General features: G+C 39.9%; 1 protein-coding gene across 9 annotated transcripts in view; it reads right to left on the bottom strand.

The window, feature by feature from the left end:
• tjp1a (tight junction protein 1a) overlaps positions 1-15,119 on the bottom strand; it is a 97,341-nt gene that overhangs the window by 57,617 nt on the left and 24,605 nt on the right. Inside the window, exon 1 of one of the 9 annotated variants that reach the window (XM_023405971.2) lies at positions 6,246-6,388. The exons of the other annotated variants lie outside the window; for them this stretch is intronic. Within the exon in view, the coding sequence (XP_023261739.1) occupies positions 6,246-6,260 (15 nt within the window). The 5' untranslated portion in view covers positions 6,261-6,388. Of the gene's footprint in view, positions 1-6,245; positions 6,389-15,119 lie in introns of those variants that run through there. 9 annotated transcript variants of the gene reach the window in all.

The raw sequence follows: 15,119 nt of genomic DNA, 5'->3' as shown, positions 1-15,119 counted from the left end.
TCCAATCTAAATTCAAAAATATTGTTTTCTATCATATAAGACAAAGAAAAACAGCAAATCTAAATCACAGGATTAATGTTTGCCATTTTTTTCTGGAAACAATGACATTACAATTAACAATTAATCAAAATAGTGAAGATTCATTATTGCTTGTTGAACATTTTGCAGACTGTAATGGATAATAGCAGGTCTAAAAACCGAAAGATACACATGTAAAATCTGAATAGCTTCAGTAATAGAGATTAGCAGTCTACATCCTCCACAGTGCAAAAACAGTGGCAGTCTCTGATGTGAAAAAAAAATGATGAAGAAAAAAATTAATAAAAGAAAGAAAAGGAAAGGAAATAAAGGAATAGTAAATAAGGGGACAGCAAAGGAGAGTGGAGCAGAGGAGGGAAGATAAAAGAGAGGAGAAAAAGGGTAAAGGGATTAAAGCGAGAAAAAAGGAGAGCATGGGAAAAAAAGGGCCAGCTTGGTAGAAGAAGGAAGAATAATGTAATTTAAAAGTTAAGAGTTTTAATTTAATTTTAGGTAAGAGTTGATAAGATGAGAGGAAATGGAGAGAGGTGGAGAAAACTATGTGAAAGGAAAGGAAAGAGAGTGCAGCAAAAACAGAGAGAACAGTAGATAAGATAAGAGAAAGAAGGGCTGAGCTGAACTACACTATTTTATACCACAAAGTTATGATGAATTAGGGAATATTTCAAGTCCAGTGAACTCGGCGTTGGCCTGAATAAAGGACATGCATCTCACCCCCACTGTCAGTGACTCTTCCATGGTACTGCCTGTTACTGCTACATTCCAGCAGTATGAAACTGCTTGCACTGGGCAAAGGAGTGGAAACAGCAGGAGCTTCCAGAGAAACAGCCACAGGCACTCAACACCCCATAGGAGAAGTTGAACAGTTCAAGCTGAGTCAAGTGCCGGTCTGACAAAAACAGCCGTAACTCTGTAAAAATCGATTGAATTAACTCCACATTCACTGAGGCAAATTCATTTCTGGTGACTGTTGTAGTTATTGGCAGATAATTTCAGAGATGAAATCAGAGAACGGTCAGTCAGTGAAAACCCTTGGGCTCTTTTGAAAAGCTGACTGTGACACAGTATATCGGGAAAATTAGCAGTGAACTGAGCAGCTTTCTGTGCATTCAGTCAGCTTTTTGAAAAACATCAATTTCATTGCAATTTTCTGTAGATGGACAAAGTGTATGCAGCTAGACTTGTGTTAAAAACATGCAGATACATGTGTGTATTTTTAAGCGTTTTGAATTAAGACCATTCGACACACATTATCTTCTTCCCTATGAGTTAAAAAGAAACATTTAAAGAAACTACTGAATCAGACTCCTCTACTGCCACTTAACCCTTTTGGTCTTATGTTTATGACACTGCACGCTCCTCCAATGAAATCACAACCCTACGAGAGGAAATGATGTTGTGTTTTTGGTAGAGTGGGGGAAGCAGAAGTGGTGGAGGATGGGAACCAGACCCAGCCAGCCACAGAGGCGGATGGAGACACGGCAGCCACAGGGGCCGCTTCAAGCCTGGTGGTGATGAGATGCGATGGGACCCGACCCTGCAGACGCCCCAGCCAGTGTGTTAGCTGACTAATCCCCTTGCCGTCCAGTGCCAGGATCCAGACTCATCAGCTTTGGTGTTCTCTTGTCAGACTCATTTTTATAACGTCCCGCTGGTCAATTCTAACCACTAATGCCCAACACAACAGCCCCTAATGCCAAGTGATTATGGAGTGCTGTTTTAGCACATTTGTCGCCTGAAAAGAAAGAAAGAGCCACAAGGCAGTGGGCTGGCTCCCTGCTCAAAGGACCAGCCTGATGAACTCAGCAGAAAGGGAGCGGACCTAAAAGCCAGTCTAAGCCACCTCTCTCGGGGTGGGCACTGTGGGGCCTGAGCTGGGTCAGGACTGAGCTGGGCAGTGGGCAGGGATTTACAGTGTCCTATTCTACAGCATATAGACAGTTCCTATGAGCTCATACGTGAGGCGAGACTGAAAGTGTTCATCCAAACCTTTCCTGCATGCCAGGCACAGATATGCAAGGGTGTAGGCTTGTTTTTAAAGCGGGTAGGGACACAAGGGTGAATGAGGATGTGTCAAGGCGGCAAAAAGTATTATGGTATGGTTTGTAAACAGTGTAGATTTGCTTGCTGTAAACTGCCACCAAAGAGGTTAAAGAGGAAGGGTATATTGAGCAATATATGTACAAAAACATCAGGGCTGAAACTTACAATCATTTTAGTTATATATCATTTTCTTATTTAATCGTTTTATCTATAAAATCTCAGAAAATTCTCAAAAAACAACCTCAATATAAAGAAATAGAGTTGTTATATCAAAGTGCTAAAAATGGTATGACTTACAATGAGTTATCCCCTCCCATTAGCCACACTTACAATACAATAACCAACTGACAGCACAGATAAGTTTGTAATGAAATAAGACAAATTAATAGGATTCCATACTTTTGTCTTTGATTGAAGCTTCTTTAAAGGTGCCATATTTTAAATATTTTCAGTGTTCTATTTATATTTTATTAAGTTTTGATATCCTCAAGAAGATATGTTTGTGGTTTTATGTACCAAAAACCATCTCATCTCTGGTACTCTAGCAAAAGAAAAGCATTTTACAGACAAAAGGAATATAAATAATCGAGGAATGGGCAGACAATTGGACTTTATGACCTTTTCAAAGGTAGGGTATCGCTACTGCTTCACTGATTTATTATGCTGATAAATATGAACAAATTGTGCTCATGGTGTCTGAAATATGAACTGAATAGTTGAGACTCTAACCGATCTTACATCGACATGTCAATATTGACAAAAGTTTAAGCTTTCACACCTTCATAACACTACTTCCTAAAAACTATGAAATGGGTCGCCAATGACCAGATGGTTGACAGTCAAATTCAAACAAAAATCCTTCATTATGTCACATTTAGCCACACTGAAAAATAAACTTGTCAGTGCTCCCTGGTGAACAAAAAACATATTGGTGACACATTCTCTAATCCTAAGATATATATCTTTGGCTTTTTGTTCTTACTTCTCGTTACGTGCAGGATATACTGATACCAAAATAATCAACATAATACTAAGTGAATACTGGTCAGTGTAACAGCCCAGCTGAGTCACTGGTCTGGTCTCCATCGTTGTTGGTTAGATTTGCTAGCCAGACAAAACAGAAACTGAAGTTAAGACAACAATGAGTGATGTGCTGATATTGAACAACTTTTGCCCCCTAAAAGCTTTTCATGACAGTTTGGATGGAATCAAACCAAAATAAAATTAGTTTTTTCTTTGAGATTACGAGACAAAATATTGGTAGGGATATTCTGTGTTCAGATTCAACTTTAATGTTTGTTACATGTCATTTGCCTCTATCTCTCATTAGATAACAGTCTAACGAAAAAAATAAAAATAAATCAACAAAACAGAGAACATAACATTAAATGCAGGGGTGGTATGTTGCATTTGCCTTTGCTGCACCACCAACAGGGCACAGGGCTTTGTGTAGGGATGTTATCTGCCTCTGTTTGCCTAAAGCTCTTGTATCACCTGAGGCCCGCTCAGTTGAACTTGTGCCACTGGCCTAACCATGTGACACGTACAGTAAACAACATATGGAAGCTGCTGAAATGGGACGACAGCATCAGGGTAACACAGTGTAAAAAAAACACTTCAATGCTACACTACTGATCTGCTAATGTTTATTCCAAGCAGTCAAGCCAACTCAGTTCTGCTATCATTGACATTCTAGGTTTTATACACTGCTAAGCTGAGCCAAAGTCAACAACACAGGACAAAGCCAAAGAAGTCTTGCTTTTTCAGATATGATCACAGCAAATGTTAAAAACCAAAGAGAAAGACAAGTGTTTTGTAGATACAGTTGTTCTGATACTAATGCTAGTATAAGAAATGCATCCGATACTGCCTAAAATATCGGCATGGGCACCTATACCATGTAAATTATTAATAAACTTTATAGTTTTAGACCCAGATAAAAAAGCAGTTGCTTACATAGGAAGTTGTGCTGTGCAGCCACCGGAAATTGTATATAATATAATATAGTGGCAAAGAATTGATTTCCAACATTAACCATTAGCAAAATACAGCAATTTGGCAATATGTTACAATGGAAAGTCCTGGCAGTAAAAAGGCAACATGCAAAGTATGCAACGCTTAGATTTTGAGGGGTGGCACTAGTGTTAGGACAACTAGTGTAGGAATTAACTATTTCAAGTCAAATAAAATAATAATAATAAAAGAAAGATTATGTGGCATTCACGTATTTGTTCATGTTTTACAAAGGGCTTAACTTGAGCCATGCCATACAACAATGACAGCAATCAAATCACATTCATACAAGGTTAGTAGTATACAGCTATTCAAGTTTTTTAAAGCATTGTTATTGGAAGTACTCTGTATCGGCTGATACCCAAGTGGCAGATATGGTATTGGGAGGGAAAAAATGGTATTGGAACATCTCTAGTTGTAGTTAGGTACAAACAGGTAGAAAATTTAGAGATAAATGCAAATTCACGTTTTCAGTCAAAGACAAAAATCAAAGTTACCAAACATAAGGAACCTAAAAACCATATGGGCTCTTTGCTGTCCACCCCCTGTGTGCAACTAATGGAACATGCATATCTTTAATTAGAGTGTATCAGAGGGAACATTATGCAGACCACAGCTACAAGGCTGTGATTAGTTCTGTTGTCATGCTGTTAGTCAGTGTGTAATATGCAAGAGCAGCAGTCCCGCGGGAAGGTCGGACTGGATGACACACTAGGACTCCGCAGGACAACAGCAGCGTATATCAGAAAGTATCTGAATCACAGCAGTTAACGCTAGACTTGGAGATATAAATACAAAAATCTATATTTTAAAAACCGGCAGCACACTGGCTATTGTGATGTTTTCCATGTGACTTTCTCTTGTTTTGTTGTAAGTTCAGTTATATTCAGCAGAATGTAATCCACTTTGAAGGAAATTATTACTACAGTTAATACTAAGGTGCCTCAAAAATACTTGATGTTACATGGTAAACCTTGTCTCAAATCTACAACGGGAATAGTAAAAGGATGGAAATAATCCCCTTTGTATTTATATATAAGCTACCCGACATTATGCATGGACAAGATTAAATGGATTTCACACTGAAATCCCTTCATTGGAAGTTTGCACTGAAACACTCAACTGCAGGCATTACATAGAAGCTGTACAGGACTGAACTGCCTTTGAGAAAAAACCTTATGCATTATCTTCATGCTAAGTGATGTATTTTCTTGCATTAGAAAAACTGTAAACAGCAGCAAAAGTCCAACATGAAACCATTAGGTTAAAGCTTGCTAGATGACAGTTTGGGTGAAGTTTAGATTAATGTCAGTTAAATTTTATATTCTTTGATTACCGTGGAGAAATGTGTCCTCTGCATCTGCTCCTATCCTATTTAAAGGCAGTGGGTGGCCACAGTGCAGAGCCTGGGATCCAACTCCAGTTTAGGGAGTGGTAGGGAAAAGGTTTGGTATAGTATAATGCCTAACATGCGTGTCTTTGGGATGGAAGGAATCTACAGCATCTGCAGAAAACCCATGCAAACATGGAAGACCATAGCAGAACATAAAAAGATGCTTGAACCCAGGATCTTGTTGCTGTGAATTGAGATGGCTAACCAGCCGGTGAGTCACCGAAGCTCTGAAGCGACATCGCTGCCAGTGGTGAAAAGACATTTTAAAATTAAGATTCATAAATTCTCTCACTGACTGGAATTTTTTGTTTTTATTTTCACTGGATTCATTAGTGTTTAAAAACTCTACTTCCATTCATCCATTCTTTTCTCCATATGTAATTAACTGCCAACACCAACTGTCAGATGATGCAAATCAGCACACAATTTACAAACTGAACATTAGCACAGTAAATAAAAGGTGATTCACACAGTTGAGATACACTAATAAATGCTCGTTTGTAATACTTGTTCAGAGTGATCAACAAAAATGAAATATCCTTCAGTGTTGCAGCATCTACCTTCAAAAAACATCTTTCTCCAGAAGACTGAACATTTAGATATGACCAGCATGAATTAAACATATTAACATCAAACACTAACAAATAATATATCAAGCAAAATAAAAACACTCTATTTTACTATAACCTTCCAAAATCACATTTGATTAGCTCTATGCTCATGATACATTATCAAACAATTTCTCACGTTCACTCACCACACATGCGTGCATATGCCTGCACACGGTCTGATTCCAGCTACGGTTAACCCAGAGGGATGCTTCTGCCCATGTATATGTCCCTCCGCATGCACGAGCAGTATGCAAGTCAGTGCATTTGCCTGTGTGAGCGGATGATCCTCAGCAGCACACACTGTAGACTGAGAGCAGAGCCAACCTGGTGTGACATCTGTGAATGCCGTGAGATAATCTACATGACACTGCCACTGATAGCAGTGGAGATATTGATTTAAAAAGCGGCAGCTCTAAAATTAGATTCCTATGTGTTCTGATTGGGCCAGAGGCATGCACCTCTGTGGTAATAAGAGCCCATGGGCCCAGCTGAGCATAGTGATCAAAGCTTTGATGATGGAAACTCCTACAACTCCAGCAGTCCTGACTGAAGTCAACCTAACAACGATGGGGCCCTCTGGCCCGACCTCCTGTTCCCTTCCTCCCTCCGTCCTCTCGCCCTGTGATAACAGAGACATTCCTGAGCTCATTCCCTGCCTCGCTGCAGGCCTCTCCCTTAATTCCAGTGGAGTGTGTGGAATGTTGGACTGGAGAGACGAGCAGCCAGAGGCAAACAGACGAGAGGAAATTAACAACATTAATAAACTCAGGTCTGCAATGGCTCCTGGTGCTTGAAGCACCTGGATGCCCACAGAAGGATGGACCAGCACATGTGCATGCACACAGGCGCGCACACACTCCCACAAGCAGGGAGAACATCTGTCATACAATGTGCAAATCTGGAGCAAGCCCTTCCATATGTAGCTGTGTAGTTGGATTAACTATGTAAGAGAATCAGAGAACTGGATTACAGGAAATGATGGGATCTTTTGAACATGCAGATTAGACAGATCAGATCAATGAACTGCTTAGGATCCCAGCAATAAAATGTCGAAGAACCCAGCAACACAGAGAAAAAAAAATGTCTTTATGACGACATTTTATTTGGTGATTTATCAAAATAATGTTTGGGAATGTCTTTTTCTGATGTACAGTACTGTTACCATGATTCTAGATGCATAATGAGGCTGAAGAAAAGGCACTACTCACTGACTGTAAGACTACTTTGATCTGTAGCCTAAGCCACTCAAACAGAAAATCAACAAAATAAGCAAAATCCAGAAAGTCAGAGGCCATTCTCTTAGTCTGCTCAATTTCCCTTTAACAAGCAAAAGGTGTGTTTGTGAGAGACAGAGCAGAGAGAAAAGTAAAAGTACTTCAGGCCAGGTGAGCAGAGCACATGGGCGAATAAAATGAGAAGATAAACCAAGAGAAGATCAAAGGGAAAAAAGAAAGAGATTTGGCAAATGTTATAATCTCAACAAAAAAAAAAAAAAAACGAGGGGAACACTCTGTTCTCTCTGTACTGTCAGAGGCAGAGTGATGGCCTGGAAAAAAAGATGAAGGGCAAAACATATCAGAAAGAGTGATATACGGCACTGCAGCCGGGTCCGACTCGGAGCATAAATCTCCACCGCTCCTCCGTGCTTCTGGAAATCAATTCTCTCCATTGGGCGCTGCTTTATTTATGGGTCACCATTAGGGATAAACCATCAGCAGCTAGGATGACTGAGTCGCGGTAACAGAGGGAGAGGTGGGGCTTGGTGGGGCAGAAGGGGCGTCACCCATACGTCCAGCTGCTTCGAATGAGAAACGACATTTGGGGTCACAAGCTTGCAACTGTTGCGACCGTGCAGGCTATTAATCATCAACCTGAGGAAATTACTGGATTAGAATTTCTTCCAAGCCTGAAACTGTTTATATGATTTTCAACATCATCTTTGAGTTTGCGACCGTTTGATTTGGTATTGACGGAGTCAAAAGCAGTTGATGTTTCCCCTTCCGAGCAGTTTTGCCAACGGCTATCAGTGTGTGAATTTGTATTTGTGCCCATACACATGAATGTGTTTCTGGCTGCCAGTTGGTCTGACAAGAATGTAGCCCCTTCACACAGACAACACAGGATCAAACGCGACAACGTCACAGACAGAGATGTCACGTTCCCTGTGACTGCACCAAACAGAGGGGTTTTTTAGTATTGTGACCTTCTCCAGCAGCCACTCGACACGTCTCGCTCTCTGCTCACTGTGTCTACCATCCCATACTGTTATTCCTGCTCACCTGCTCGGCTTCTTGTCTGCCTGTCCGTCTGCCAACCTGCTTCAGGACTTAGGAGGCCAGCCAGCTTTATTAAAAGAAAACAAGGAGGAGAAATAACAAGGGATACAGGGCTATGCGGACAGTTAATCTGCTGGCAACGTCACTGAGTCTCTGAGGGAGCTTCAACTGAAAATAAGCCTGAAATATATACTGTCTCAGGAACAGGGCTCCTCTGACAATACTTCAGTCAAAGCTAGGTGGGGATTCGGAGAAAAACACCACCTTTATTCTTTGCAGTCCAACTGAATTGCTAGCTTGAACAAATTGCACCAGACAGACTACATTCAATGTTCAAAAGAGGCAACAGACAGGTAGAAAATGGATGTGATACGTGGGCAATAGAATAGAAATAGAACAGAACAGAAGCATTGTTTGTGTCAGTTTTTTAGCATTCTGGCAGGCTCCAAGAAAAAGGCGCTGACCCATGGATGACAAAATCCCTATCACCTGACTGATCAGTAATCCCCGCTGCTCTTCCCTCTGCCCCCTCTCTCACTTTTAATGAAATATCTCCAGCTAAAACTTGACACCACCTCATAAATATGAGCAGGCGTGCTGGGAACTTCGTATCTCCCTTTTCTGTTTCATCAAAATGAACAAGAACAAAACATCTGAACATTTTGTACTCATTGTCCATGCACTCCTCTTCAGCTGCACCCTGTACAAACATCTCTTACACTTTCGTTTCAAGGGATCAGGCTGATGTTTGGCTCAAACAACAGCATTCAGCATTAAACCGTCCACAGCTGCATTTTTCAATGCTAAAAACGGACTTGACAATTACTTCCCATCAGCCAGTGTATATAATGTTAAAATAGTTATACTCGCAAATATTTGCCAACAACACTAAAGTGCAGATGAATCTGGGCCCATCTCTCTCTTTTCACTCTCTGATTCTGTGATGCTACACGGATCTGCCACTCAGCTTGGCAGTGAGATCCCCAGTGGGCTTTTCTGGAATGTCAATTTCAGTTAATTAAATTTTCTGGCATCTGCTTTGCCCCTTAAGTAACAGGCAGCCACAATAGTAGAGGCATCTACACGAGAGCTGTCACAAGTTTTACTGTGAAATCTTGAATAGTGAAATACACATATTTAGTCCACATATGAAATTAATGTGGTTGCTTACTCGAATTCAGGGACTGTAAAAATTCACCACATATGCTGCTCATGTAAATGTTCAAAGATCCATAAAAAAGAAGAGATCCACCTTCTTTTGACTCATGATTGATGGGAGCTCAGTTGACAGTGAGTCCGCTTTTATCTATGTGATTCATCTCTGCCATTCACTCCCTATTTTTCTCTCCTCATCTGAACATCAGTTCATCACTAACTGCTTGGAAATGATGACATGAGAAGTGTGTACGAGTGGAAAGACATGTGTGTGACATATGAAATATAGCCGCTTATATTTAAGAGCAAAACTATCCTCTCTCATTCAGATGGTTAAAATGGAGACTGAGGAGGTCAGCGGTCTGCTCATTGGCAGTGTGTACATGGTTAGTAGTGAAACGCTGCCCTCTGCAGGATGAAAGCTCTCACGGCTTTCTGGAGAAGAGCTTCAGTGCTCTCTCGATCCAGTCAGTGTAGCAAAAGCACTGTTAGTGGTTACACAGGTGTACTGCGCCGTAGTTCTCATGTTGCAGCCTATGCATGGCAGTTATAAAAACAATGGGAAGAAATGGCAGATAATGGTGTTTTCCGGGGCTTTGATATTCTCGTTTGGCTCATGAAGTTAATGTGATTATAACCCTTATAACACTGCAAGTCTCCCAATTGAGTTTTCATAAGCAGTTAACATTTAGTAAATTGTTTATGAGATACTAGTTGTGTAGTTGTAAGCAGATACATGTTAGCATTAATCTATTTGTCAACTTAACTCCTCCTGTGGGGCCCTAATAAGTGGAGTCTGTAAACAGATGATGAATGACAATAAAGTAAAACACAGTAATACTGATGTGATAAAATATGGCTTCATAGGGGACGTTTTAAATGTTGACAAATACTGTAAACTATAAATTATTGATGATCGTGATTGTATCTGCTTACAACTATATTATAATGTGCTTTAAACCTTTTTTTTATTAATTGTTTATATACTGCATACAAATGCTTACGGTGTTACCATATATAATACTTAAGAACTTATTGAATGTATTCAATTCATTTATTTGATTTGATTAAAAGAAAATCAATATAAAACCAAACTGAGGATGAATCCATACCTCTCTTTAAGTAAAAACAATGTAATAATTAAAGCAATGATTCAAAGTGTTTCATACCTGTTTAAACACATGTATCATAAATTTGCAGCTTATTTTTAGCTGGATGAGACCTTTTAACCCCAAAGGCCACAGAGATCAGTCTGTCCCTGTGCGGTGGAAGTCAATCAACAAAAGATGCTGACTCATTTTCCTCAGAGAAACACACATACACATACACACACACACACACACACACACACACACACACACACACACACACACACACGCACACATACACTTTCCTGAACTCAGTCGTAGAATTTAAGGGCATTTTTGACCAAGATCCTGTGATTCCTCAACAAAATGATAGATCATGTGTCATTCAAGAAACAGCAGTTTCACTCTCCGTTCTGTTGTTATTCCTGTTGTTATAACTACAACTACAGTGTAGATAGGCACGTAATCCTACCGACATCTCAGATTCTTAGGACAAAACTGTAATCAAAACCTGTTAGAGATCAGTGATAAAGTTAGGGATAAATGAAAAATCAGTCATAAAAATAAACATGTACAGCAGTTGATGTCATCAACATATAAATATCTGAACTAAAATAACTGGTCAGTTTGTGAAAATAGGTCCCATCCCTGTTACTCAGCAGCGGCACAGGCCATCTATGCCTTGTTTAATGGACTTGGGCGGAGGGGCCATCAAAACTGTGAGCAGAGTACATCCCTCAGCAGGTAGCATCCTGAAATAGCAACCTTGATCCTAATGGTGCACAGCACAGCCCCTGGCTTCTGACGAATCCATCCTGAGAGCCCCCCTGTCTCTGAACAAGCAGTCCTCCTGAGGCACACACACACAAAGACAGACACAGACACACACATGCAGTGACGGACAGAAAGACATGCGCGCTCACACACACACACACACACACACACACACACACACACACACACACACACATCTCCATGCTCCCGTCGGCTCTGATTAACCCATTTCCTCTCGTTTTGTTTTGTTTTTTTCACTTGCTTTACTCCTCTCTGCAGAAGGATGCCACAAAGCCAGGTTGCAGGTTGGCATCATGACTTCCCCGGGGGCGTCTCACTTTACGAAGTTTCACATTTCTGGTGGTCAATTTAGTTGAGAGGGAAAATAAAAGTCAAACATGAAATGAGAGCCCCTGGAGGTGCCTGTGTGGAGGGAAAGGCTAGAGACAGATAGATCTTATACCTGCAGCACCGAGGGGACTGACATTGCTGAAAAAGGGCAACATTTTCAGGCAATAAAAGGAAGTACAGGGACAGAGGTGACACAGAGTCTGCACTTTTACAAATACGATAAAGACATCAAATGAGCAGGAGATATATTCTGTTGAAAAACTGATTTTGAGACTTATAACAAGAGAACTGACTAAGCCAGAACAAAGATTTCCTCAACATATTTTCAGCTCAGTTAAGTGCTACTAAACAGAATAAGTCATTTATATGTCAGGTCTAACATGTGCACATATGTTTTTTTATATAGCTTCTTCACTATTATTAATCTATATTGTTTGTCGATTTAAACTGTCACTTTTCTTTTGAGAAAAATAAGTATAAATTTCATTTACAGTATATCTTCTTTCTATCAGGAAACCTATGAGCTATGTATCAAACAGTAGCTTCATGCATCATAAGATATTTCTTCGTGTAAATGTGATATCAAACACTGAACTGGAATCTGTAATGCTGCTTCATGAGCAGCTGGAGACACAAAACTTCTGATAGACATAAATATTGTCACTGTAATGCTTCATTAGAAGGTGAGGAGTGATGAGAAGAATATTGAGGATACTAAAAAGACTTGACAGATGCAACCGACTACCAGGCAAAATGAAAATAAATATAAGGTTGCACAAATTAAATAGTGCAGAAGGATAGTGAGATATAAAAACAACATGTCCAAGTGTAAATTTGAACTTTAAGGCCTTCTCAAAATTGCCAAGAAAAACAAGTCATTCAGAAAATTCAATACTTTAAAAGTCTACTAATGAGGACAAGCACAAAAATAATTATTTTACCATCCAGGGATTTCTATCTCCATGTTTCTATTGTAGTCTATAGACCTTGAGACTTTTATGTGTGTATTTTTTATCGGTGAATGACGATATAATTGTCAATATTTGTGTATGAAGAGGCTGTTTTCCATGTTGAATTAATTTAATCTAATAACTGAAACCTTGCTTTCTAAATGTACTCAATGCTTACACTGTGTGTACGATGAGTTCACTGCTCTCCTTTGAATCTATCTGCTAATATAAATGCTGTTCTGACTGAAGTTTAATACTTCAGTTGTCTTTCACAACCACTGTACTAATTTCACTCATGATCGTACGTGTGGTAAACTGAGACGACAAAATTTAGCATACAGTTACATATGTAGAGTTGCTACAATTAGACAATCAATCAATATGTCAAATAATCGTTTTAATCGTTTTTTTTAGGCAAAGATACCAAATATTTGCTGGCTGCAGCTTTTCAAATGTGAGGATTGTGAGAACGTGATGCGTTTGTGTTCGCTGGTCAGACAAAACAAGACATTTGAAGATTTTACATTGGGCAGTTGGAAATTATAATAGATGTTTTTCACACATTTCATGGACAAAACAATCAACCATAATAAATAAAGTAATCTACAGATTAATCGAAACTACTTTACATTAGGTGCAGCCCTGAACATGATCATTATATCGTGGCTAAATAACAAATTCTGTGTTATATATTTCATCCTTGATGAAAAATTAGAGGTTTTACCAACTGAATCACTAAAATACAAAAAATAAAAAACAAGATAAAATAAAGAACCTTTTGACATAACTGCACACTTCAGCCTGGTTTCTCTCTGTGCTCTCTCAACATAAAAACTGCCCATTTACACTGCTTCAACCAATGTACATTATCACCCTAACCTCCCACACCCAGGGCAGTAAAGTAATTGTGTTGCCATGGAAACAGAGGAGAGGGCCTAAATTCCGAGCTGCCGGGAATCTATCCCAACTCGTTAGAGGAGGCTGCTGCTGCTGCCACGTGGTACGAGATGAACGCTGAAGTCATAAATTAACCCAATCTTCTCTTTCATAATCCAACACATCTAATGCACGAGCCGTCGACTGTATGTTCACAACTGGCACGACAGGGTTTCCGTCACAGTGCACAAACCACAGCCAAGAATTAAGATGAAAAATGTTTTAAAAATACCACTGTTACAGAAAGTGGAGAATGTTTAATGCCATTTAGCTTAATTTAACTCAAGACAACAAGGTGTTGCGATTGCTTTTAAGTGTGATAAATTATTCAGAGCAAAACATTTCAGCACTGAGACTAGAAATGGAGCTTGGACCAACACAGAGACGGAAGTGAAAGCAAAGCTAAAATTACATCAAAACACCAGAGCTACTGAAGGTCACGGAGGAAACACTGTCAGTCGCTGAGGCTGAAAATGACTACCAAGTGTTTAATAAGAGAATTACATGTTGCCATGACTAAAATAAAGCTTTTCTGACACATGCACCTAGAACAGAGTTAGTGGAAACATTGGCTTCCCACAGGAGAGCAACACAGAGCTACAGTTTGTGCCACTCAGAGCACTGACGTGTCAGCTGGTCTGATTTGATCAATAAAATTAATTCTGCTCCTCTGTGAAGTAAACATTGCAGGGCTAGTACAGTGCTTAAAGTTACTTATTCAGTGACAGTTACCAAGGTGGTGTTCAGCAAAAATGACTATATATATACTGTAAACAAACACGTAAACAAAGAGCATGAAGGCAGGAACAATAGGTCATCTTTCACCATCTGTAGCACATTAAATCAATACTATAGGGTAGGGATCGGGTGGGGCTGAGCTTGTGGTCATGTGAGCGAAACAACATCAATACTACTACTTTTCTTCAATCGATATATCATTCATCATTCACCTCTCTTTTAATTTTCCATCCTTTCGTCACTCTTTGTTGTTGTCCTTTCTTTACTCATCCTATCTGCTTGTGCCCTCTAGTAATTCCTCCGTGCCTCCTCTCTGCCCCCTCCTCCATCCTGCTCTTCTTCTGTCCCCCATTTGAGAAATGCTGACCTGCAGACTCCCTAATGCGACCAATCAATATCACACAGAGGACAGCAGACCGCCGGACATACTAATATGAAGACACACTTCCTGCAATGTATGCAACCAGGCATCCCTTCAGCCACTTCTCCAAAGATCTCGCACAAACAGCACGTACATACGCACTCTGCAAACCAAGAGTGATTGATTCATTTAATTTCATTTCATGTGAACTGTTCCATATGACCCCTGTGTTAAATAAGGCCTTCTCACTTACAGGCTGCTGCTGTGGATGTCATAGATCATTGCTCCCATCTATCTATAGAACGCACATTGATCCTGCCTGCCCTTCCTCTCTGACATTACAGATGCATAGTGCCGCGGGATGAGCTAACATGAGGGGCAGGGAGCATGT

This window comes from Seriola lalandi, unplaced genomic scaffold (genome assembly GCF_002814215.2).
Source record: "Seriola lalandi dorsalis isolate HSWRI2012SDOR001 ecotype SW California unplaced genomic scaffold, Sedor1 jcf7180002054291, whole genome shotgun sequence".
NCBI lineage: Eukaryota > Metazoa > Chordata > Actinopteri > Carangiformes > Carangidae > Seriola > Seriola lalandi.
This window is presented reverse-complemented; position numbering and strand designations above follow the sequence as displayed.